Source organism: Emys orbicularis, chromosome 9 (assembly GCF_028017835.1).
Source record: "Emys orbicularis isolate rEmyOrb1 chromosome 9, rEmyOrb1.hap1, whole genome shotgun sequence".
In the NCBI taxonomy this organism is placed as follows: domain Eukaryota; kingdom Metazoa; phylum Chordata; order Testudines; family Emydidae; genus Emys; species Emys orbicularis.
The window spans coordinates 69,689,783-69,717,215 of record NC_088691.1 but is presented as its reverse complement, the minus strand read 5'-3'; the positions used below and the strand labels follow the sequence as shown (position 1 = coordinate 69,717,215).

Sequence of the window (27,433 nt, the reverse complement as noted above, 5' to 3'; positions counted from 1 at the left end):
TTTCTCCGAACATCAGTGTCATGTTAAGGCTCATGAAATAAGAAGCATGTCAGTGACATTGGATGGCCTTTGGTTCACTTTGGAGAAACCTCAATACAGTTCTTTATGTATATTTGTAAAATATTGTTTTAGATTGTTATCTTGAATCCAGTCTCTATTAAAACCTGTTTCTGGATTGCATGGCCCAGCTGACTTTTTTTCCCCCCTAAGAGGTCTTTAGATGTTAGTTCTAATGTATTTATTAGGTGCATTTTATTCTTCTAATATAAAAATAGCATCCCTGAGAAGTATTAAGATTGCTATGTCGCTATTTAACTTGGGAGGCATCTACTTTTTGTCCAATGATATTTGTGACTTTTTTTACTTTAATCTGATCCACTCTAATGCTGTATATTAGTTTTTGTAGTCTGTAAGAACCTGGATCTGTTTATAATTATACTTTTTCTTTAGAGAAGAAAATTACTTACCTATAAGCATGTTCTTTGGAGGTATTAATCATAAGCCTTCATTAACCCACCTCATTTCCCTGTGGAAGCTGGCGATACACTCAGTTATAAGTTTGGCACTATGGAATTTAGTTGAGACACTTTTTGACAATTATACTTTGATTTTAAATAGATGTGTGCCACCTGCTGATGAGACTGTTTAATAGCTTAGAACATCAGCTGTAGAGTGTTCCAAGCCTGTGTGAATACCTATGTTAATAACTACTTTCAGAGAACAAGCATTAAAGCCACATAATTTTTTCAGGTTGAGCAAGAAGAAAGTCCTTTACATAAAAAAATGGGGAAACATATGCAGATGATTTCTGCTATAAAATTCCAGAAAGGGAATGGCAGAAAAAACTCCTGTTGCTTAGTATTGAATGTCAAACTTAGTCATACTTTTCTGCCAAAGGGCAAATACAAAAACTGTTACTTTGCAATTCATATTGTTAGCAACACAGCATATACTTTCTTTTCCTATCCAGCCAGTCGTATTGGAAACAGAATAAAAGCAGAAGGCAAAATATGACACATTTACCCTGTAATGCATCTGACCTTGTAAAGCTCTGAACTTCAGAATGACTGTTTATTATCATGAATACGGAGCAGTTGCACAGCATTTTTTACATGATCATACTCTGTATAGTCTTAAATTGCCATATGGGAACAATGTGAGCTTTTTGGCTCCTGCTCCAGCAAAGATGAATTTAATTTGTGCAGCTCAGAAAGAATGGCAACAACAATTTCTCCTTAGCCTTTGGAAAGTAAAAAATGGAAAGTCTAATTATAACATAGGAGAAGTGGAGAACACTGTCCTGTTTTAAAGCGGTGGATGTCTTCTTCCAATGTTGTTGTAGGTCTCGTTAGGTGGTGTTGATCTCACAGTGCGGGTTCTCACAACAGGCTACTGGCCTACTCAGTCAGCCACACCGAAGTGCAACATCCCTCCAGCCCCCAGACATGCTTTTGAAGTATTTAGAAGGTATGTATTAAATCAGGCTTTGTATTTTTAAAACAATGGGTACAGTAAATATACTTTTGTGAGTACTAAAGGCATATTAGAGAGCTGCTTTGTTCTTTTTGGGGCAAACTAGAAAACCAACTACTCACTACTTGATTTTTTTATTTCAGATGAGACCTTAACCTCAGTTTAACTTTTTTTTTTTAAGAGTAATTGTTACACATTACACTTAGTATATTCCATCCTGAAGAGTTCAAAATTATCTATGTATGTAAAGTGCTTTTGGATCATAAAAGCATAAAATGTGCATTATAAATATGTAAATTTTCATTTTAATTGTCTCGTAGATTTTATTTAGCCAAACACAGCGGTCGACAGCTGACACTCCAGCATCACATGGGTTCGGCAGATCTCAATGCCACCTTCTATGGACCTGTTAAAAAGGTAAATGTCTGTATTCTGAAAGTGTTATGGTTTAATCTAAAAAAATTTGTAAATGTAAAGATAAATTTGTAATCAGTTTTGGATTTTCTTAGCTATAAATTAAACTGCCAGTATAGGACATAAGTACAATTTAAAAAAAAATACATCTATCCCTTTTTTTTAATTCAGCTCTTACCTTGGCAACAGTTTGGAGTATACTTACAAGCATACATTCTATAATCCTGAATCAAATTTGAAACTCTCCAACCTGTTGGTTTAATTAAATCATAGGATGATAATGGACTCATAGACCATCATGATCATCTAGTCTGACCTCCTGCAAATTGCAGGTCACAGAACCTCACCCACAGACTCCTGTAATAGATCCCTAGCCTCTGGCTGAGTTACTGAAGTTCTCAAATCATGAATTAAAGAGTTCAAGTTACAGAAAATCCACCATTTATACTAGTTTAAACCTGCAAATGACCTGTTCCCTGTACTGCAGAGGAAGGTGAAAAACCCCCAGGGTCTCTGCCAATGTGATCTATGTTAAAATTCCTTCCTGACCCCAAATATGGCCATCAGTTAGACCCTGAGCATGTGGGCAAGACCCATCAGCCAGACAGCTGGGAAAGAATTCGCTGTAGTAACTCAGAGCCCTCCCCATCTAATGTCCTATTACCAGCCATCGGAGATATTTGCTGCTAGCAGTTGCAAATCAGCTACCTGCCATTGGGGGCAGTTTCATCATACCATCCTCTCCATAAACTTATCAAGCTCAGTCTTTAAGCCAGTTAGGTTTTTTGCTCCCACTACTCCCCTTGGAAGTCTGTTCCAGAACTTTACTCCTCTGATGGTTAGAAACCTTTGTCTAATTTCAAGCCTAAACTTGTTGATGGCCAGTTTATATCCATTTATTCTTGTGTCCATGTTGGTGCTTAACTTAAATAACTTCTCGCCCTCCCTGGTATTTATCCCTCTGATGTATTTATAGAGAGCAATCATATCTTCCCCCCAAGCCTGTGTTTGGTTAGCCTAAATAAGCCAAGCTCTTTGAGTCTCCTCTCATAAGGTAGGTTTTCCATTCCTCAGAACATTCTAATAGCCCTTCTCTGCACCTGTTCCTGTTTGAATTAATCTTTCCTAAACATGGGAGACCAGAATTGCACACAGTATTCCAGATGAGGTCTCACCAGTGCCTTGTGTAATGTTACTAACAGTTCCCTGTCTCTACTGGAAATATCTAGCCTGATGCGCCCTAGGACTTCATTAGCCTTTTTCACAACTGCATCAGATTGGCAGCTCATAGTCATCCTGTGATCAAATAAGACACTCCGGTCTTCGTCCTCCTCTATCACTTCCAACTGATACACCCCCAGCTTATAGCAAAAGTTCTTATTGTTAGTCCCTAAATGCATGACCTTGCAATTTGCGCTGTTAAATTTCATCCCATTTCTATTACTCCAGTTTACAAGGTCATCCAGATCATCTTGTGTGATAGTCCGGTCCTCCTCTGTATTGGAAATACCTCCCAACTTTGTTTCATCTGCAAATTTTATTAGCGCACACACACTTTTTCTGCCAAGGTCAGTAATAAAAATGTTAAATAAGATAGGTCCCAAGACTGATCCCTGAGGAACTCCCTTGTAACCTCCCTTCAACCTGACAGTTCACTTTCAGTATGACCCGTTGTAGTTACTTCAGATCATTTCTCCAGTTTGTCCTGTTCATTTGAATTTTAATCCTATCCTCTAAAGCACTTGCAACCCCTCCCAGCTTGGTATCGTCCACAAACTTTATAAATGTACTCTCTATACCCCTGTCTAAATCATTGATGAAGGTATTGAACAGAACCAGACCCAGAACTGATCCCTGCGGGGCCCCACTCATTATGCCTTCCAGCATGACTGTGAACCACTGATAACTACTCTCTGAGAATGGTTTTCCAATCAGTTTTGCACCCACCTTATAGTAGCTCCATCTAGGTAGCATTTCCCTTGTTTGTTTATGAGACGGTCATGTGAGATAGTATCAAAAGCTTTACTAAAGTCTAGATATACCATGTCTACCGCTTCCCCACTATCCACAAGGCTTGTTACCCTGTCAAAGAAAGCTATCAAATTGGTTTGACAGGATTTGTTCTTGACAAATCCATGCTTACTGTTACTTATCACCTTATTATCTTCTAGATGTTTGCAAATTGATTTCCTAATTATTTGCTCCATTATCTTTCATTATCTAACATGCCAAAGCCCACCCTATAGCACTACTTCCTAAGCCATCTGTTGATCATCGTCATCTTATCTCGCCTTCATTCACCTCCTCTAGGGACAGGTAGAATCCCTGAGCCTCCATTTCCTTAAGCATCTTCCCCAGCCTGCTATAGTCGCCCTTGATGCATTCCAGCGAGAATCTAGCTGTATCATTTATTCCCACATGAAGGACATCATTGGATTCTTTCCTGCTCCCATTAGGATCCTCTTCAGCCTCAGATCCATATCCTGTATCTTAGCTCCCAGCAGGCAGCACACCCTTCTGTTCTCCGGATCAGCTCGGTGACAGGCCTGTCTGTTCTTTGTAGTAGGGAGTCCCCAATCAGAAACCTGCCTTTTCCTGGGGATGGTGTGATTCTCCAGCCTTCCTTCTGTTCCTTCTGGCTGCAAGTCCTCTTGTCTTTTATTCTCCCTTGCAATCTTCTCTGACTCAACCTGTATCTTCCTGTGGCTCTGAACTCTGGGTGTATCCATCGATTCTTCCCCTCTTCTTATAGGACTAGCTGTTCTTCCTTGCCCTCCCACCTTATTTTGGGCTGTGACTCAGACCAAAGTGAAATTTCTCTGCAGTTGTTGCATTGGAATTAAGGTTTAAAAAAAAATTTTCAAGGCAAACCTATTGTAGTTTCATAATGCCACTATTGTCAATTACACTTTTCAAATATATAGAAAGCTTAAAGTTTAAATTATACAAACAAAACAAGTAAATTTCATTTGTGAGAAATGGGGAGTAGTAAGCCCTGGAGAGATCAGCATTGGAAAGCTAAGCAAAGGTTAGAAAGAAGGAAGAGATTGTATGGTACATGGGGACAGAGAAGGTAATCCAAGCATAACTGCAACATAAAAAACATAAAAGTGGGATTAGGACACACCCACAATATGGATTACTAAGAGAAGTTTTGGAACTGGCCTGATTGGAGCAAAGGGACAAGGATTTTCGCTGCAGCAATTTTGATAAATTGGTAAGCAGGAGGGGAAGCAGGAAGACCTGAAGAGTATATTAAAGTAGTTAGGCAAAATCAGAACCAAGCATATACTACTCTGGGACTTCTGGATTTAAAATCTCAAACTTAATATTGCTTAAGTATAGTTCTCCATTTACTACATAAAAAGCTTAATCAGGAGATGAAAAAATATTCCTAAAAGTGATTTCATTACTTCTTTTAAATTCAAACAGGAAGATGGCTCAGAGGTTGGTGTAGGAGGTGCCCAAGTAACTGGCTCAAATACAAGGAAGCACATATTGCAAGTTTCCACTTTCCAAATGACGATACTAATGCTCTTTAACAACAGAGAAAAATACACGTTTGAGGTATGATTTGTGGCTTTCTAAGCTGACTTAAAAAAAATGTTAAAATGTATTCTGCAGATAGATGCAGAGCATATGTAGATCTATGGTATTATACATCCACCTGTACTCTTTCAGAAGTTGTGTAGGAAATCTTGACCTATGTACACAGACCTTTTGATGCCAAAGGAATATACCTCATTTGTCTGTCTCTCTCTCTCTCTCTCTCTCTCTCTCTCTCTCTCACACACACACACACACACACACACACACACACACACACACACACACACACACACACACACACACTTTTTTTTTTTTTTAACTTGATAGCGAGAGTTCGGAGTCCATAATAATTTACTTTTATATTTTTACTTTTTGTTTTTAGCTCCATAATGTTGTTTGACGTATTGTTAATCCCTTAACATATGGAATGTGTGTTTCTTAGAGAAGTTTCCATTGGGATTGTATGCTGTGAAACCCTTATTAAAAGTGTGGGCTGTGTGTAGCTGCAAGCCCCTCTTCCTTGGAACACTTAAACAAAGGGGCCAGGGCCCTTAACCATTTGTTTCCTTTAAAGGTGTTGAAAATTGGCTGATTACCTTAGTCATTCTCTATTCCAGAAACTCCGAATTTAGAAGTATATACCTTTAGACCCCAGCTGCGTACAGGGAAATGATATTCTGCACAGCAGTATAAAATACTGTTTTAAGACTGCTTCAGGTTAAAAGGCTTTAATTCAGTATAGCCAGCCAGTGAAGATGGGGCCCAAATTGTTTTGGGTCCATTTATGTAAATACTCTCTCATGAACATGAGGATCCACTTACCTAAAGCATTAAAAAAACTGATTTCATTTTGTTTGGTCTTCCTCCCCCCCCCCCCCTGAAGAAATCTCTATTCTTGATACATGTTTCATATTCTGAGTTATCAAACCTTGGAATAGGAAGAATCTGCCTTTATTTGATTGCTGAATAGTAGTTAATGTATTCAGCACCAGTAAAATAGTGATGCTTTGTTCTGTTGACCCTCATGATGTGCTATGATAGCATGACTTTGCATGCATTCACAAAAGCATAAGATTGCCAGAACATAGAAGCATCAGTGATGTGTAAGTGCTTGTGCAAAACACAAAGGTTGATAGACTGACTTTATTTTTCAGTTGCCTTTGCAACTGCACACGGTTTGCTATTCTTTTTCTGTTTCACACAAGTATACTTCTGAGAGCATTCTGTGCCAAAAAATTAGGAATTCTGCACACAATATTTTAAAATTCTGCAAGTTTTGTTTGTCAATAAATAAATGCAGAGACTCCAGCATGGCAGTGGGGAGCACAGGCCACTGGCTGCATGAAGGTGGGAGATCACTCTGCAGCCCTCCAGCTTCTACCCCCGGGATATGGACTCAGTGGTGAGGCTGCACCCAACCCTGACACAGCACAAAGCCTGGGCCTGCCCCAGAAACACCATGGGGCTCTGCTCCAGGTGCACCAGGTGTAGGGCAGGCAGGCTTAACCAGGAAGGATCCAAGTGTGGAGGGGCTCAGTGTGGGGGGGATCCAGGTGTGGGGTGAGAGGATTCTGTGTGGGACAGTCTGGGTGCAAGCAACTCAATGTGGGGGTCTAGATGTGGAGGGGATCTGGATGCACAGAGGCTCATTGGGGGGGTTCCAGGTGCAGGGGCAATGGGACTTTCCAGGGACTTCCAGGTGAAGGTGGTTGGGGCTCAGCAGAGGTTTGTGTGTAGGGGTCTCAGCGGCGGATCTGAGTGCTGGGGGAGTGAGGCTTGGTGGTGTGGGGGTCTGGGTGCAGCTAGTTGGGGGTCAGTGGCGTGGGGCTCTGGATGTGGGGGCTCAGGCTGGTGCAGGGAGTGGGGCATCAGGGTGGGGGTTTGAGTGCAGGGAGCTCAATGAGGGGTAGTCTGGGTACAGAGGTGGGGGCCCAGAGGCAGGGGGTCTGGGTGCAGGGACTTGAGGTTCAGTGGGGAGGGGTTTGGGTATGGAAGGCTAGGGGAGTTCTGGATGTACCGTGTGAGGCTTGGCATGGGTGTCTGGGTATGGAAGGTCCGGATGCACAGGGATTGGGTGGATGGGGGAGCAGCTCCCCATACAGTAACCTTTCCCCCCACAGCTGAGGAATGATGGAGGCAGGAGCAGTGGAGGATACTGAGCTTTCTGGATTTGGGGTAGGCTTCTGAGGGTGGGTCTGACACAGCCCCAGCAACTTCTCTCCTCCCTCGAGCCAAGCAGCTGATTCCAGCTCATGGTAGGAGCCACTGGCTGGGGTGTCCCCAGCCCTGCGGTGATTTACCTTGCTGCCGCCTGCTCTGGGTACCTGAACTGATGTACCTGCGCTACTAGGGAGTGCTGCGTGACCGCTCTTGCAGCTTCCCTTTGCTTCCCTGTCAGAAAGTCATTTTTCTGCAGGGGACATGAATTCTGCGCACATGCAGTGGTACAGAATTCCCCCAGGAGTAACAAGTACTGATTGGAAGGTGGACAGGTAGAGATCACCACAGCAGCCAAAATGGACTGTGAGTTCTAGTTTTTAGATTGTCTTCTATAGACTGTTGATTTAACAGTGCTGTCCCCACAAACAATGGGAACCTATTGAGGCACTGGGGTGGGCGGGTGTGGCCCTGCCCATTGCTAAAGGCAATGAGCATAAGGGGAGGAGCCACCAAACCCAGGCATCAACTAAATCTGGGGGACAACAAATGGAAAAAATAGGGCCAGGAGTGCAGGTCACAGGGATGAAATAAGGGATCCAGGGGGAGACACCGAGCAGAGAATCCCAGACAGCGACCCTTGCCCCTCAAGGCATCCAAGGAGGCAGTGGACACCACCCAGAGGAACTCTGCCCAGAGATGTGACTTAAAGAGCAATCAGAAGTAGGCCCCACAGTCATAGAGCACCCTCCTGTCCAGCTTCCTTTTCTAATGTGATGGATGGCCATCTTGGCCAATGTCCGGAGAAGGTGAACGAGGAAGTCTCGTCACTTTGTGGGGTCACAGTCTATTGCTAGGCAGATCCCAAGAGGAGGGATAGAGGCCACTGCAGTCTCCTACTTAGAAAAAATCACTTCAAGTCAATCTATCTTTTGATGGGGGTCAGGAGATTTTTTCCCCGTTCCAAAATAGCCATGAAATTGCTTGGTATGTGTAAAATCTCATTGTGGTATGCCAGGGCTTCTCCCCAGCTTTCAATTGCATGCTGCCACACCCTCTGCTTTAAGAAGGCTTATTGTCCAAACATAAGTGAATAAAGCAAACAGAAATAGTCCCTTAGCTCACCCTTGTCCTAGGGTTTCATGGTCTCCCCTCCCACAGTCTCTGGTGATCCTGCTTCTTGCAGCTTCCCAGTCCCAGCCAGCTCTGCTTCATTTCTGGAATAACTTCCTGGGTACCTGGCCCTTTGCTCCAAGGACTCTCCACAGGAATTAGCTCCACTTCTCAGACCCAGCCTGTCCCAATAACTTATCCCGTCCCTGCCCTCTGATAGGTCTGTATAGACCCAGGTGTAATCCTACTCCCTTTAATTGGCGCATTTGGGCCCACCTACCCTGATACATAGGAGCTGGTTCTGGTCTACTCACAGGGACCAGCTACCCTGTGACACTCTATAGACCTTCGAGTGACCCAGCTCCCATATGCAGCATTCTGCTTTCAGCACTCTATAAAGTCAGTACTGTAAAGGACACAGTAGTACAGCATAACGCCAAAGAAGTTCAGGTACCCTCTGTGCTGACAATAAGCAGAGGCACCAACAAAAAATGATGCCTTTGCAAAAGAGGAAGGAGTTTTGTCTAATTACGCTTCTGTTCCCAGCTCTGCCACTGATAACTCTAACTGTTAAATTTCCCTAAGCTCTTAGCCCCATTTTGGATAAGTGGTAATTAAGGCAAATACTTTCTCTTTTGGAGCAGTGCTGACACTTAATAGTTGATGGGGTACTATAGGAGCACAGAGTATTATTTATTTATTTAAATATTTATTTATTTATTTTTATTTTTTTATTTTAGTATTACTATTTAGATTTTGAGGAAAGAATTTTGCTTTTTAATTGTTGGAGGTTCATATGTTAGGGCTTTGTGTAACTAGTTGGATATTTTTGTGAGGGGAAAAATGGGCTTACTTTAATGGTGCTTCCACATGAGAGGGAGGTTTTTCTGAATAGCTTAAGGTTTTTTATTTTCTTAATAACTTACCCTATTCTTTCCAAGTGGGCTACTCCTTATATTCAAATCTTACGTTGTTGCTTATTTCAGTGTCTGGTGAAGAATGCTTAAATATTTTGAAGTATATATCCTCAGAAGCTTCATTTGTTCACAAATTGAATATAAACTGAAGATTTGTCCTATCCCTAACCATGTCCAATGTGAAATTCAAAATTTGATATGTATGAAATTGTTACATAATTCAGCAAAACTAGTTCATTAAAAAAGTTTAGTCTGACTTCATAATTTATGCTGTTCCTTTTTTCCCCTCTTCCACATTGGGAGAGCTTTTAAAGGTTGGTGAAGCCTGTACAATTTAAAATTCTTTGCGTCTGTGGATTTTTCAACCATGTTAATGTTGAAACAATTATTTAATTCCTTGCTATAAGAAAAAAACTTAAGATGTCTGGAATTTGACACACTGTATTGTTTGTTAGTTATTGCAGCCTATTGTGTAGTTTCCAGACACAGCTCCTTTAGATCTGTTTTAGATATGTTCAGCTGCATAATAGGTTGTAATTATAGCTTTCCTCCCCAAAATGAAATGTCTATAACATACCAGATATTAGAAAGTGGGGGGGGGGAACACTTTAGAAATATCTCTTTTAAATCTTAAAAAGATATTAAATGTCTTTATAAAAAGATGTGCATTTGTAAAAATAACATGCTGATGACTTAAACTTCGTTAGGATGCAGTAACTCCTGTTGTTCATGTTAATAGAAAAATTGTAATTCTTGTACCCTTCTTCTAGAAACCTTTCTGTGCTACAAATTGCTGAGTACCCTCCACCCCCACCGAAGTCAACTAGTGGATGGTGCTCATCGTATCACAGCATCAGACCGTTTCTGTGATGCTTATTTAAAGGCAATTTGTGCATTTCTGAAAGACCAGATTTCATGCAAGTGTCAGTTTAAGGACGAACTGTAATGTTGAGAATTAAAATACACACAGTATGTAGTGAATGCCCCCCACCCCCACTGCCTGGTTAATAAGGGTGTATAGCATAAAAACTGGTTCTTAATTTTTATTTTAGTTCTGTATTTCACTTTCAATGGCAGTAGTCAGAATACTTTATTGAGGTGAAAAGTACAGCAGTGATTATTGATGGATTGATTTTAATCCTTTGGCATTAGAAATCAGGGTGTTGGACTGAAATCTCATTGGCAGCAGTAGGTTGTGCTGGAATTGTTGGCCTTGACACATTAAATTTAAATAAATAATTAAAAAGCTTATTTACTTATTGTTGTAAGTAATTAATTTATATGGTCAAGATTCATTTCCTTTTGGTTTACTGAAGTGGTCCTGATTATGCCATTGCAATAAGGTTCATTTTTCAAGACAAAAATGATTGTAATTTAGTCTTTAAAAATGCACGTTAGCTGAAACTTGATAAACAAATATAGGATAGAACCAAATTGGTGGTTATATTTAAATGAAACTAGAAATGAGCAAATATCCGCTCTTCATGTCACCCTAGAGGTGGGCTTTTTGGGTATTGGCAGGTGTAACGTAAAGGTGTTGCGCTAACACAGTCCGAAAGCACATTGCAGTAGTTCAAAACTTCAGCATCCATAAGAAAATGGAAAATGAGGATTGATTCCTCAGCTTCTAAATGGCTCTCAGTAGAACTCTCAGGAACACTGACTTTCTACGTGGATCCAACTAGTGCTAACATTTTTATGAAGAAGACAGCAAAACATGCCATAGCTTATATTTCTCCCAACAAGTGACTCCGAGAGGCACTAAAACTACAGAAACACTTGATGGAAGTTTGAGGGACTCGATAGATAAGCTGATTGCACACAGTCTTCTAAAGCAGTGTTAAGCACTGCTGGGGTATATTTCTGTAGGAATTTTGTGCTTTGTATGGGTTCGAACAGTGTTTGCACTACTAATGTTTTAGTAGTCATCTTTCAAATGTCATCTGTTGTACTTTGAGCTGAGGTGGACCAGACTCTCAGTTTTGTTCTCTGCTGAGTGTAAGGAGGAAACAAAACTAATCTTAAGCAGCTCTATACTTTTTTAGGAGTGTACTCTGCAGGAGGGTGAGAAAACACATTTTTGTGAAAAAGCTGGTGCCAGGATGAGACTCATATTTGATATTTCTTGTAAGGCTGTCAGCTTTTCATGTTAACGAACTGCCTTACCTGGCTTGATAAGGTACTTTTGATAACTTTCTGTCAGAAATTTCCTTGATTGCTGTGTATACTTTTTTCATTGAACTGATCATGAAAGTAACTTTGGAGCTCAGGTTTCATTCCATAAAGCAACATTGGAGAGAATGGAAATAAACCCTTTTGGCTTTCTCAGGAGATAAATTGAGTGTTAACAGTTAATTATTCATTTTGTTCCCTTCATCACATTGGCAGCTGTTGACTTTAAATTATACTTGAAGAAATCCACTTTCTCTAAATTAACCCATGTTCATCATAAGCCTTTTTGTGTAGTGCTTACTAGACTATCATTAAATGAATTCTAACTTTTCAGGCATCTAAAGAATCTAAATATCAGAATTTAGTTTTGAGAGCCAAGGATTATCTTTTTGAGCAATTAGGGTTGTTTTTTTTTGCGCCCCCCCCCCCATCCAAAATAAGCTACCTAACGTGTTCTGACATTAATTATAAGCTATTGATGATGTCATGATTTTCCTTCAGGAAATTCAACAAGAAACTGATATCCCTGAAAGAGAGCTTGTTAGAGCCCTACAGTCCCTTGCATGTGGCAAACCAACACAACGAGTTCTCACAAAAGAGCCTAAATCAAAAGAAATAGAAAATGGTCATATATTTACAGTGAATGATCAGTTCACATCCAAATTGCACAGAGTCAAGATTCAAACGGGTAAGTCTATTTTTATATTCTGCTCTCTTGTACTCCAAAAATATCTTAAGTTGTAAAATGTTGGCATCTACATTGAAGGTAAATGCATCACACTAGCAAAAGGAAAATATTAAGCTATAAAACCTGTTGTCATTGACTAGTAGCCTGAAAGCAAAAATTTAAATGAGGAGGAAATCCAAAGCACTTACAGAAAGTAATAGTTGAGTTAAGTGGGGATGTTTTTTTTTTTTTAAAAAAGTATGTAGTCCTCTCCAAGGAGAAGAAGGTGGAAGGACTGTAGCTTTTAAATTAAATTACTATTTTTTAAAACTTACCAGGCTGTGTTCTGATTTACTTGGCAAGGGAGAGAGAGACATCTATCTCAGCGGTTCTCAAACTGTGGGTCGGGACCCCAAAGTGGGTTGCAACCCCGTTTTAATGGGGTTGCCAGGGCTGGCTTTAGACTTGCTGGGGGCCAGGGCCAAAGCCCCATTGCCTGGGGTCAAAGCCCAAGCCCAAGGCCTTCAGCTCTGGGTGGTGGGGCTCAGGTTACAGGCTCCCTGCCTGGGGCTGAAACCCTTGGATTTGGCTCCCCCGACCTGGGGCAGTAGGGCTCAGGTAAGCTTGGGTTTTAATTCCCCCCTCCTGAGGTTGTGTAGTAATTTTTGTTGCCGGAAGGGGGTCACGGTGCAATGAAGTTTGAGAACCCCTGGTCTAGCTCATAGACATATAACTTACTCTACTGCTATGAAATTACTGATTTGTTGTTTTCTTCAGTGAACATTGGGTGTTTTTCCTGGCTGTGCTCGATGTTCATTGGATTTTATACACAATTCTTTCTGATCCGCCGGTCTCCCCGTGGGCAGCACCCAGTCTCCCAGCGGGGAGCTGGTAGCTTTGTGGGCGCAGCCCGGCTCAAAGCGGGGAGCCCAGGGGATAGCCGGCTCAATACAGTCATCAGCATTCTTCCTTCCATTTTCTCAGTGCTTGGGGATCTGTAATGACAAACAAATCAGTTCTAAGAACTGTAAGAATGAATATCCTTTTCAATTTCTGCCCGCCACTGTTCCACCATCCCTTTTCAGGGACCCATCTCACAAATCAATACTCTTTCAAGAAGTTCAGATTCTGCTTACACTAGGGGCCACAGAAGAAGTTCCCCTTCAACATCAGGGAAAGGGATTTTATACACAATTCTTTCTGATTTCCAAGTCCAAGAGGGTTTGAGATTCATTCTAGATCTTTGAAATCTCAAATATGAGAAATTTTGCAAGATCTCCCTAGCATGTGTTTATTCCTTCCCTAGATTGCAGTGACTGGTTTGCTTCCTCAATCTACAGGATGCTTACTTCCATGTGGTGGTCTCACCAAATCACAGGAAATTTCTGAGACTTGTGATAGTGGGACAGCGTTATTAGTACACAGTACTTCCCTTCAGCCTATTATTAGCCCTGCCACTATTCCCAACTGCATGGCAGTTTTGGCAGCCTGTTTGGAGGAAAGTAATTCATGTTTTCCCTTATCTGGACAATTGGTTCATTCAGGGCAGATCTGAACATCAGGTTCTCTACCACATCAGGTTTATCCTTTGTCTTTTCAACTGTCTAGAAATCTACATTTTCCCCAACACACAATCAAGTTCTTTAGAAGTTCTATGATTTTGACTGCGTTTCTCCCATCAGAAGAGATTTCAGACAATTCACTAGTTGTGCCTGTCTCTGGAGTCACACTTTACCACCACAGTCTGAGCCTGTCTGAGGTTACTAGGCCACATGGCCTCATGTACTTATGTGACCCAACTTGTCAGGCTGTGCATGCACATCTTCCATGGGTGACTAAAGTCAGTCTATTGACCAAACAGACATCCCTTAGACAAGTTGGTCCATGTACCTCCTTCTGTTCTAGTCTCTTTAGAATGATGGATGGATCAAAAAAAGTATGCGGGGGGAGGTACTATTTTCTTGTCCTCTTCCATCCAAGACTGTCATTATCGATGTGTCCAATATGATGGGATGCTTACATAGGTTTGCTAGCCAAGCATTATGGACCGAAGACAAATCGACCCCTCATATCTATATCCTCAAATTTTGGCCAGTTCTCAAGGCTTGCTGTGCTTTTCTCCCTCATGTCAAGATATTGTAGGTCCAGATTATGACGGGTTGCCCCCCTTTGGATGCCACCTGATGTGCTGAGATACCACTGAGCCTGCCTATTATGCCAACCTGGGCACCCTTTTTACCTGTCTTGCTGAGCCAAGCTATTAAGCTTCCTCCAGCACACACACACAGGCAGGGCCACACCAAACTGCAAAAAAAAAAAACAGACACTGAGATTAATTCTGGGAAGGCTCAATTTAAGGGATTTGCCCCAGCCCTCAGGTGTCCACCTACCTTGGAGTGCAGACCCAAAGATATATTATGAAATCCACCTCCTCCCTCAATGTGGAGGAAGGTATGCACTGCCTCCCCCTCCTTCCTCCCCCCCCCCCCCCCCCGGGGTTGTGTTATAAACAAGAAATAAGTTTATGAACTACAAAAGTGAATTTTAAGTGAATATAAGAGATAACAGACCAGAACAAAGCCGATTACTGAGCAAATAAACCTAAGTACTCAGACTAAGCTCAATATACTTAAGAAACAGGTTAAAAAATGTAATTTCTTACCCTAAATGTTATTTTAGGCAGGTTGCAAAGTTTCTGTGGTTCAGAGTTCCAGTTATATTTCTTTTCAGACTGGACCCCCGTCTCAGTCTGGACTCCCCCCGCCTTCCCTTCATCTGGCTTTAGCAGTCTTTCTTCTTGGGCAGACCGGCTGGAGAGGAGGAGTCCCATTTGCCTTCCTCCCCACCCTTAAATAGAATTTAGATAAGGCAGGAATCCTTTGTTTCCCAAACTTGACCCCCCTTCCTTTACAGTGGAAAGTTACAAGAAGTCACAGATAATGTTTAGTATCAGGTGACAAGACCACCTGACCTAGTAGTGTCACAGTTACATACCCGGATGCCGCCCAGGAGGGAGAGATTAGTGTCTTCATGGTTTGGTTGTTCCTTCCTGATGGCTCATCAAATTTGATGGCCTGTCATCTGGTGGGTGTCTTCCCAATACACACCCAGTTATAATGGTTACATAGTCCATATTCCTAACTTTAGATACAGAAGTGATGCAGGCATACAAATTGGATAATCACATTTAGTAAAATAACCTTTCCAATGATATCCTACAAGACCCATCTTGCATAAAGTTATGTCATATCCGGGCTCCCTATGAGCAGTACCCAGGCTCCCAGCGGGGAGCTGGTAGCTAGGTGGGCCCAGCCCGGCTCGGAGTCGGGAGCTCTGGGGGTAGCCGGGCTCTAGCTGGAGCCGCCCATCCTCCCCAGGATGACAGCTGGGCCTTTTTCTCAATATCACAGCTCCATGCTTGAGCCATGAAATTGACAAGAATGACAGCCAACAACTGATATAAGTAATGCACGTACACTGCATCGCCCTAACTACACTGACATAAGCCCTACACCTCTCCTGGAGATGGAGTTATTATGTCTGTGTAATAGGGCCCTTACATTGGCGGGACCAAGGCTGTAGTGTGTACACTGACATAATTAGGTCGACATACACTGCTTTACATCAACATAACTCTTTAGTGTAGACCATGACTAAATAATACTTGACTAGTTCTTTATCTATTTTAGCCTCAGATTTTCCCCATTTACATTGATGTTTACTGCAATAGTGGTCCAATCACTGCTAACTTTTTCTGATGAAAACTGAAACAAAAACACTTTGGTCATTGCTGCATTTTCTGTTACTCTTTCCCTCTTCATTGAGCAATGGGCATACCCTGTCATTGGTCTTGATCTTCTTGCGTCTGATGTATTTTTAAAATGTTTTCTTGTTAGCCTCTATATTGCTAGCTAGTTTAATCTTTTTTTGTGCTTTGGCCTTTCTAATTTTGTCCCTACATGCTTGTCTTGTGTTTTTTATAATCATTCTTCATAATTTGACCTAGTTTCCACTTTTTATATGACTCGTTTTTGAGTTTCCGGTCGTTGAAGATCTCCTGGGTAAGCCAGGGTGGTCTCTTACCATATTTCTTGTCTTTCCTATACGCTGAGATAGTTTGCTCTTGTGCCCTTAATCACGTCTCTTTAATAAACCTACCAACTTTCCTGAACGCTTTTTTTTGCCTTAGACTTGCTTCCCACAGCATCTTACCTACCAATTCTGAGTTTGCTAGTCTGCCTGCTTGAAGTCCATTGTCTTTATTGTGCTGTTTTCCCTTCTGCCATTCCTTAGAATCATGAGCTCATCATTTCATGGTAACTTACACCCAAGCTGCCTTCCACCATCAAATTTTCAACCACTTCCTCCCTATTTGTCAGAATCAGTCTAGAACAGCCTCTCCCCCAGTTGCCTTGTCCACCTTCTGAAATAAAAAGTTGTTTCCAGTGGATTCCAAGAACTTCTTCAGTTTGTCCTCCAGTTCAGGGAAGATCTTTTGGGGATTTTGGTTTTTTTTTAACCTGATGGTTTCTAGACTTTTAAAAGGGATTGTTTAATTATTTCCCTGGGTAAAGGATGCATTGCCACCTTGGAATCTTAATATTGTATTGGCCACTTTAATGGGCCTTCCATTTGAACCTATAGGCCACCTGTTCTTTGTGTCGCCTGTGTCAGAAGACATCTTTTCTCATAGTCATTGTTAGCCAGAAGAATGGGTGAGCTTCAGGCTGTCACTGCAGGACTCCCATATATACTATGTTTTCAAAGATAATGTAGCTTTGTGGCCACAGCCGAAGTTCCTGACTGAAGTGGTATCTGCCTTTCATCTGAGCCAGACAATATACTGACTGGTTTTCTTCCTTCAAAACCACACTTACATAAAGATGATGAACGTATACGTACTTTGTATGTATGGTGAGTATTAATCTTTTAACTGGACAGGACTAAATCTTTCAGGTTGTTTCCTTGGCTTGTGTATTTCTTATGCTGATAGAATGAAAGGTCAAATCACACACAATTTCTAGATGGAGTATTTCCTGTATTACTGTAGTTTATGGGGTAGCGAACACACCGCCTCCACAGAGACTGTCTGCTCACTTAATGAGAACATAAGCTACTTCAGTGGCTTTTCTAAAGGACATATCCATGTTGGATGTTTGTAGAGCTGCCGCTTGGCCGTCTATTCATACCTTCACTCATCATTACGCCATTGTGACTGCTTTGAGATCTGATGCAAATTTTGGGAAGGCTGTGTTGTAGTCACTATTAGGGCTCAGAGTGACTTTACCACCTAGCAGTACTGCTTTGTGAGTTACTGCTGAGTAATACACATGTGCAGCCACTTGAAGAAACAAAAACTATTACTTACCTGTATTGTAACTGTTTTTCAAGATGATGTTGCATGTGTGTATTCCACTAAACCCTTCCTTCCCTGTGCATTGGAGTCCTGTTTCATCATATTTCTGGCGTAAAGGAACTGAGGGGGATTGGGGCAGCACTGCCCTTTTATAGGCTCAGGAGAGGCCATGAATATGTGCAGGGTGCATGCAACGCCCTGACAGGTACTTCTGCAAAAAACTCTTTGGCTCCAGCATGCTGGGTATGCTGGGAGTGGAATACCTGTGTGCAACAACATCTTGAAGAATAACGGTACAGGTAAGTAACCATTTTTGCCTAGCTCACTAAAGTTTTGAAGTTAAATGGTGAAATATGTTGAGACGCTTGTATATGTATATGCATATGTGAGTGCAGTGTGTTAGTACTTATTATTTATACACTACATGTATGAACTAAGATCTATCTAACCCCTATCCCACAATACACAGTGGTAGCATTTAAAAAGCATCTTCAAAGAATCTCTCTCAAAATTACAGAATATTTTGACTTGTAATAGAACATATCACTGGAACTGGTAATCTCTCAGATACATTTTAAGTGCAATCACTGTGTTTCTCTCATGCCAGACATTGCAAATATTACAGACATTTTAACCCTTTCCTAACAGTGGATGTGGACAAGACTGCAAACATCTTAAACCCAACAGTATGCTCTTGTGATTACACTACATATAGGTTGTTGCATAAACTACAGTGAACTTGGGTGTCTGCAGATGGAAGCAAAATCCCAAGGTATCCATGATTTAACATGTCTACCTTGCATGGAGTATTCTTAAGGTGGCAGAGACACAATAGCGGGTTACCAGTGTTTTAGAGCACCTTAACTAGTGCCTCACATACTCCGTGGCACAAGGGGACCAAGTTCTGTGGCAGCACCTAAATTCCAATGGGATACTAAATTATTCTCTTACTGTGCAATCCTCTTATTCCCATCACCCTTTGCACTACATAAACAAGTACAATTATGGCTCTTAATTGAACATACTCATTGATGAAAAATTCATACAGTTATTTTCATCAGAGGTTATATTTGAGTTTTGGCCTCTTGTTTTCTAGGCTAGCAGCACAACAGAACCAATTCTTGACTTCATGAGTGGATGTATCTTGCAGCATTCTCTAGTGAACAACTGAAAAGGAAGGTTCTTTCTATCTTTAGCCAGAGGGAAGGCTGCCATGATGTTCAGGGTTTTTGAGTGGAGAGAGTAAAATGAGAAAAAAGGATATCTAGAAGCTAGACGACTCCTATTCAAAAGCAGGAAACATTGAATTTGTGTATGGGAGAAGAGGTGCCTAGAAATAATAGCTGTAGGTGGAGAGAGACTGGAAGCAAGGACAGAAATAAGAAATTGGTGATGGTAGAAAATGCACAAAATCCAAAAGGGGCAGAGAACAAAGTGAATAGGTTGATTGGTATTTTTCTTTTGGCTAATTATCTTCAGCAGTTTAACTGGTTTGGAAAGTAACCTTGTAAATAAAATTCTGTCCCTTTCCTTACTATGTTGCAATTCCCACTGTAATTGAAACATCGCCTTAATTGAAACAGTCTGCTGACAAGCAAAGGAAATAAAACCCAACTACACTGTCAGAATTGTTTTCTTTGACACACACTCTAAATGATGTACAATTTAATAAGAAAACACCATATATAACCCATAGCTTCAAAGTTAATTTGGCAAAATCTGTGTAGTTTTAAAGAGAAGAATCTTCAATATGACAGTAGCCAAAAAAAGTTTTGCAAACAAAGTTCAGTACTGTTTGAAAAGCTGAGACGTTTAGTACATTAAATTTTAAACAGTAAATAGCAACTGACAAAATAGTAACACATACTTACATGTGCATTGATTGCTATGTATGTCTGTCTTCTTGTGGCCACGTTTCATTAAAAACCACACTTGAAAATGTCACAAACCAAGAAACTTAATTCCACTGTGGGTGAAATTAAATTTTGTGCATATTAATGTTATTAAAATTAATAATTTTGATTTTTGCTTAAGGTATTTCATCTTCTCTTTTAGTTGCTGCCAAACAAGGGGAATCGGACCCAGAAAGAAAAGAAACAAGGCAGAAAGTAGATGATGACAGAAAACATGAGATAGAAGCTGCTATAGTGCGGATAATGAAATCTAGAAAGAAGATGCAGCACAATGTGCTAGTAGCAGAGGTAACATCACATATAGTATTGACGTGGTTAAGAGGTTAGGAAAAGGGCACATCTTAGATTTCTCTGTCAATTCTTACTCTTCTGTTAATGTAGCGAAGTTACAAGGCCTTATCAGCAGTTCGATTTTTAAACTGATTCTAGAGAGACTTTATATTTTTATCTCATACCTCTGGAAGCATAGATATATTTAATTCCTTTAGTTGCTATTATGTCAACCAGTTGTTTATAGTACAGTGGTTTATAACAAAAAACAGTGAGTTGACTGCAAAAGGTTGATATCCTGTATTGAACTTGTAAATTGCCAACCATGGGGTCTGATGAGCTGCCAAGGGGAGTGAGTTTCAAAGAGTGAACCTTTTGTAGGGAGAGTCCTGATACTCATAGTTACTAAATTTGAAGGCTGCACAGACAGCAAATGTCTCCAGCCAGTTCTAACTGTCATCATGGTTGTAGGTTGAGAGGCTTCATGATAAACACACAATTGCACCAAGAAGTGAGAAAGCTGACGATGAGGAAACTTCAGCACAGAGTTCATGCCAACCATTCTTCTGGGTATAAATTGATAGGCTGCTGGTGTGAGGAAGGATGTTTTCTCCCATGTGTGTAACTGCTTAATTGCCTGCCCTAGTGCATTATTAGGTTTTTGTCTTTCTCTGAAATATCAGCTATGACAGTAATGGAGGCCGAATATTGGATGTGATGGACCAGTGGTACAGAAATAAAAAACAAATTTATTTTTATATGGATCAATCTAATTTCTATTACAAACTCAATTTTTTCACTTGGTTAGTACCTGAAGTGTGCAGCTGGCCATGTAAACTTTAAAGGTTACATCCAACCTGTTTTAACAAATGTTTTTTATGATTATTTTTAGTAGGCTGCAAAACATAAATGCGCAACGCATTATCATCTGCAATATAGCATTAATTATTCTTGCTTTTATGTCCTAGGTAACTCAGCAGCTGAAAGCCCGATTCTTACCAAGTCCAGTTGTTATTAAAAAACGTATTGAAGGACTTATTGAGAGAGAATATTTGGCACGAACACCTGAGGATCGCAAAGTATACACTTACGTAGCATAAAATGCGTTCAGCAAATTTGATTTATTCTTGGACTATACTCTCCGCATGAACTGGGAAGTTCTTTTAAATCATTAATATTAAAGACGACCATCTCTTCTATTAAATTACAATACATGTTCTAGACCATGCAGATCAAGCCTTTACTCCTTTTGAGAGTTTTCAACATCAATTGATTGAGCTTCAGGCTTTTCAACGTTATCCCTGTAGAGATCATTCTTATAATTCCTCGGGAAAATGTGAACGTGCTGCGTTTGTTTTCAAAACTGTATGAAAACACAAAAAATAAAAACAAATTTAGAAAATACAGCTCATTAAAAAATAAAATTGTTGGAATTTCATTTCCCCAAATCTTCAGTGTTGATGTAAATGTGTTTCTGTAGTGTTGCTTAGCACTTTGCGCATTGTATAAGTTGGGTTTAAAAACAACACAACTGCTAAGACAGAATTCCCGGTTATATTGCTCTGCTTCAGACATTTCTTTAACTAGCCATGTTTAATTTAAATATTTGGTAAATTTATAAAGACCCAAGAATACAATTTTAGCATGCTTCACTCTTCCAGCTGCACTCATTATTGTTCTGGCAATATGATCAGGAACCTTTTTGGGGCTCAGTAAAGACCGTAATAATTTTGGCTTTCCCTTCTGTAATTTTAGTTCTTCCAAATTAAGTTCTATATTGATTAGGTTTGTTCTGGTTTCTTTATAGGAAAAAGGAAAAGGTTTTAGTGTGTATAAACTGTATAATAATTTTTGCTGTTGTACTCACTGCTGATAGTGGATTGTACAGGGCGATGTTTTTATTTCACTTAATGTAGACACAATAAATTTAAAATAAACGGATTTAGTGTACACACACCACTAATTCAGTTGTTTTAGAGCACAGGGAGTACAATTTGTTGAACTAAATACTGCCCCTTGAAGAAACGCACCAAGACTATACCTTGTTTATTAATGTCATGACCGACCAGAAGGTTTCCCACCTTAAGTACGTATTTTAGGAGATTAAAGTGAAGCCATTGTGCACTATTGTTTTAAAATGCAATCTGAAAATGCAATAAATATTCTTACTTTAATCTTAATGAAATCTTCAGTTCTTACAGCAAAACTTCTTTCACATATTGTCAATGTGGTTCAAACCGTGGATTTCAAAATTGTGATTCAAGGGCATTGTTTTTCTTTGATAAGTCAGTTTCACTGCCTGCGGATGTGTATTGTATTAAAGATTCTTTTGATTAAGATATAGTTTTGACCTTACAAAGAATGTACTCTGTGCAGCTTCTCTGCCATAACTATGGTTTTCCCCATTTTTCATCAAACTACTGTACTTTTATTCTCAGTTCTCCTTAATTGTGCTTTTTCACAAGAAATTTAAAAATGTAATTGGGAAAGGCTGCTTATAACATAGGCACCAATTTGGAGTCAAAAAAGCCTGGTTGATGGTCATGAAGCATTAAGGTACTGCTGGTGCATTTGTTAACTGTATCTGACAAAGGTGTCTGTTCAAATATATGATAAAGTATATCAACATCATTTCAGTATGGATAAAGATGCCACATAGTTGTTTCCATGGCATTTGGGGCAATGTTTTTACTCTGGTCTGCATATTTCTGTAGATTGATTTTACTTTTGTTTCACTGTCAGCATTTGGCTGCTAAGAAAATATATTTCTATCTCAAACATTTTATCTTGAATATTTTGTAATTTATGCAACATGCTTCAAAGTCCAAATAAAAGAGTTTCTTTCATTTTATCCCCCAAAGTTCCAAAAATTTTGACTAGATCAGTTCTAAGTGATCAGAGTGAAAGAAAATTCCCAGGCTTCGACATTTTCTCTGTGTTTCACTAACTTCTATTTCAACATTGATACTTGGAAAGCAGTCAGGCTGGAAGGCCTCTGTGGTGTCAGTTATTAAATACCTGTGTGTATATGAATAATATACTTCAAGTGACAAAAGTATTTATTTTCAATAATGCTATGGATAGGTAGCAACCTTCCATTATTGTTTTCTAAATACAGTATACATACTAAATGAGGTAATAGAATTATTTCAGAGTGCCTCTATAGAATGTTGTGTCCTAAGATGTTTAAAATTTTCCCCATATATGTGCTTTGTCCCATGTTTTCTGATGCTTACTTTTTACAAATTTCCATAAAGGGGTTTCTTTTCAGATACCGGAAAAACTTGTTTATTTTGTTAAAAGGCATTGATGTTGTGGTAAAGTATCAAAAACCTAGACATTCAAATTTAACACTATGTATTCTGTGTTTTTCAAAAGAAGGGAGGATGGAAAAGTGAAATTCTGATTCCATTGAAGTCAGAGGGAGTTTTAGCATTTATTTCAATGGGGACAGAAGTTTAATGTTGCATGTGTTCTAGCTCTTGGCTGTCAGATATTTAATGTTATGTGTAAATAATTGTGTGTAGTGGTGTAGCTAATGTTCTTTAACCTACATAAGCATAATATGTGAAAGGATAGCAGGTAATTTAAACCTCCTTAAGTAACAAGGAGTGGAATTTCTTTTGCAGTTTAAAATGACTAGAATTTTAAAGAGACAAGATGGGTGAGATAATACTTTTTATTGGACCAACCTGTGTTGGTGACAGAGACAAGCTTTTGAGCTACACGGAACTCGTCAGCAACACAAGTTGGTTCAATAAAAGACCTCACCCATCTTGTCTCTCTAGTATCCTGGGACCAACATGGCTACAACAACACTGCAAACAATAGAATTTTAAAGACATTAATGATTTTGAAATTTGCTTCTGTGATCCTTTGAAAAATCTTACCCATAAATGTTAAATGTGAGGTAATGAAGCAGAGGATATCTTAATGTATCAAGATGAGGATATTCAAACTGAAGTCAAACTTAAAAAACAGCAGAAAATTGCTGCAGTTCCTTTTAAGGTGGGTTTAGTACTGTGTTTTTAGAATGTATACATGTGAATTTGAAATGTCTTGTGCAAACGGTGGAAATGTCCTGCTGTTCCTTATCTGATTTCACTTCTGATCTTCCTTTCTTAATGAGTTATCAGGCTCTTCCTGTTGAAATTTATTAAAATGGCATATATAGGGTTTACACAGCTGCCTGTATTGATGGAGAATATGAACATTATCAAGCATTTTTAAATACTGCTATGTGTAATTCCTTCATTAATCTTATTTTTCTATATTAATCTAAGACAGTGAAGTGAAAAATTTAAAAAAAAAATAACCTGCAGTTTTTCTTGTAAGATCTCAGGGCAGAATTTCAAACCAATGGTGCCTAAAATTAGACTCCTAAATCCATATTTGCTGATGGTGCCTAAAATTAGACTTCTAAATCCATTTTTAGGTCTCTAAACAGACATGGCCAGACTTAAAGCTGCTCAGCATATCTTACATTCCCCTTCCCATGCAAACTGTTAAGTTATAGTTAAGGCTGAATGACTGCAACTCCAACAACACATGATAAAAAGTCATTGCATCAATAACCTCCCCATCTACACTTTACTTACCGCTTCCCCTTCTCAATCTCAACTACCTCCCTTCCCCATCCACATCTCCACTCTGAGTTGTTTTCTTTTATGATCTTCCTTGTAAATTCAAAATTTATACCATAGTGGTAGCAGCAGCATGGTTTAGTGCAGTGGTCCCCAAACTTTATCGCACTCCCCCCTTTACTTCTGTCTGTCCCCCCCCCTCCTCTTGGGCTGGGAGCGGGGCTGCGCCTCCGGGGAGGGGCACAGAGGTAAGGGGGCTGAGGCTGGGGCCGGGAGCAGAGCCAAGGCCAGGAGCGGAGCTGGGTGGTGCTCCCTCCCCGTCCTGTGTGGACTGGCCCAGGCCCCAGCCGCATGGCCCTCAACGTTCCTTTGCGCCCCTTAGGGGAGGCATGCCCTACTGCACTTTGTAGACCTCTGGCTCAGTGCTTACAGTACAGGATTGGGAGTTAGGAGGCTTTGGTTTATGACCAGCTGTGTTTCCCATTTGCTGTGTGCCTCAGATAATCCAGTCTATAAAATTCCCCCATGCCTACAAAAGTATGTGAGGAGGTTAAGCTTAATATTTATAAAGCAGATTCAGAGTCTTGGATGGGTAAGTGCATAAGTTAAATAGTAATAGTTATTTTTCCCCCCTAGATTTTTGCAGTCACACGAGTCATTACAGGAATCTTTAACTTTCCGTTTTCTTTGTAAAAGTGAATTGAGTGCTGGTGAAACCTGCTCAGACAGCCCCGAAGCCTTTCACATAAATCCGTCTCCCGCTCAGTTCTAGTGTATACTAGGATATTTTGATATGATCAGGAAATCAGCAACTGCAAGATACCAGTGTTGTGGACCTGCAGAACAAAAGGGATAAGTTAAGTGCACCCATTGACTGAAATGCCTTTTACCTATGGATTGAATCAGCTATTACTATAGTTTTCTAGATGCCCTGTATAAAATATATTTTTTATCATTGTATTGTTCATGTTGTCTCCTTAAATGGAGTGTTTCTTGATCAGGAGAAACTTGAGTCATTCTGCAGCCATTATTGAGGAAGGCTTGCATAAAGAGAGGAGCCCTTTCTTGTGGTCCAAAGTAGCCACAACTTGGACTTATTTGATCTCCAGTTGTAGTGCATGGCACACATGAGGACCAGCCACCATAAGTGACAGGTTCCTGTTAATTTCATCCTGGGCTTCAGATACTATAATGTTCCTGATAAATCAGGTTACAGGAGAGGTTGCCTCTGTCTGCTAGGCTCCAGTTCATTGCCTGTTTTAAAAATTAGCATCAGGACCTCGACGTAGATCTGGAAGTAGTCGGCATGCTGGCGTGATGTGCTCTTTGTCACGCTGCTCTAACGATATGTAATTGCCTATAGTAAGCTTGAGCTCTTAATTTCGGTTAATAGCTTTTACATTGATCCTGGACAGACAGTTTATCAGAATAATCAACATGCTCAGTGTAAAGCGTGCTAAAGAGCTGCTACTATATTCTGAATTAATACATCATAATGTGAAAAGATTTAGTGAGACAAAGCACACCACGTATAGGTAAAGTAATTAATTATTGGTGGATGCCAGAGTATGGATTTGTCGCATAACTGTTACAACTAGAACGGAGTGTCCTACGAAGCATTTGTATCATCGATGTATATCCACCAAGTTAGCTTGTCATACAGCAGTAATATGTTCAAAATGTTTAACCAGTTTGGAAAATGGTAACAGATCTGTGATATGTTGTGTGTTTAAATACTTTTATATTTGTTGCACTGTAAATTTTAGGTGTATGGTGCTTTGTATTTTTTCAGATGAAGAAAAGTTTGTTTTGGATACATATGATGCTATATATAAGGAACTAAGATTGAAAGAGTGAGCATCTAAGGACTCTTAGTGCTTTTTCTTTTTCAGTGTTGATATTTATTACTGTGGTATTTATTTTCCCCAGAGAGAAACATCAGGAGTTATTGTGAAAATAAGTGACAAATTGCTTTACATTGGTGGGAACGCTACATGCTACTCTCTGTTATCAGTGCTTGACTTCTTGCCCCTCCATCTAAAGAAGAGCAGAGCGAGGTAACTAGCAAGCACCATGATATTCGCATGGCACAAATAGTAGGTTTCAGTTTCCGCTGGGGCAGTGTTCTTTGTAATTTTTCAGGTGTTTGACAGCTGGGGATGTAGAGGAAATGTCCTTCCACATTCCTGCAAGTAATCCAACACAAATTGGAGGTAGGGCAAGTAAGGATCCTCTTATTGGGCACAGCCCAGTGAGAGCTAAGGGAGTGGGCTTGTGGCTGGCTACTTGGAGAATGAAGTGAGGCAGCCGAGATTTTTTTTTTTTCCTTCAGGGGGTACAGAAAACTATGGAGTTGGAGAGGATTGGCAGGAATGAGTGGCTTGTGTGGTTGCTGGGATAAGCAGCACCATCGTGTAGTTTGCACTCCTGACTCATATTACTAGATCCAGCATTACTTGAAATTAGGGCTGTCAAGCAATTAAAAAAATTAATTGTGATTAATCACACTGGTAAAGAATAATAGAATACCATTTATTTAAATATTTTTGGATGTTTTCTACGTTTTCAAATATATTGATTTCAGTTACCACACAGTGCTCACTTTATATGATGATTTTTATTACAAATATTTGTACCGTAAAAAACAAAAGAAATAGGTTTTTTTATTCACTTAATACAAGTACTGTAGTGCAATCTCTTTATCATGAAAGTTGAACTTACAAATGTAGAATTATGTACAAAAAAACTGCGCTCAAAATAAAATATTGTAAAACTTTAGAGCCTACAAGTCCACTCAGTCCTACTTGTTCAGCCAATCACTCAGACAAACAAGCTTGTTTACATTTGCA

General features: G+C 39.9%; 1 protein-coding gene across 1 annotated transcript in view; it reads left to right on the top strand.

Moving 5' to 3' along the window:
• The window catches only part of CUL3 (cullin 3), a 76,873-nt gene extending 55,233 nt beyond the window's left edge, over positions 1-21,640 (top strand). The window contains exons 10-15 of the mRNA XM_065410563.1: positions 1,343-1,467; positions 1,794-1,890; positions 5,320-5,454; positions 12,297-12,483; positions 19,874-20,019; positions 20,970-21,640. Of these exons, the coding sequence (XP_065266635.1) occupies positions 1,343-1,467; positions 1,794-1,890; positions 5,320-5,454; positions 12,297-12,483; positions 19,874-20,019; positions 20,970-21,101 (822 nt within the window). The 3' untranslated portion in view covers positions 21,102-21,640. The remainder of the gene's footprint in view (positions 1-1,342; positions 1,468-1,793; positions 1,891-5,319; positions 5,455-12,296; positions 12,484-19,873; positions 20,020-20,969) is intronic.
• The last annotated feature ends 5,793 nt before the right edge of the window (positions 21,641-27,433 follow it).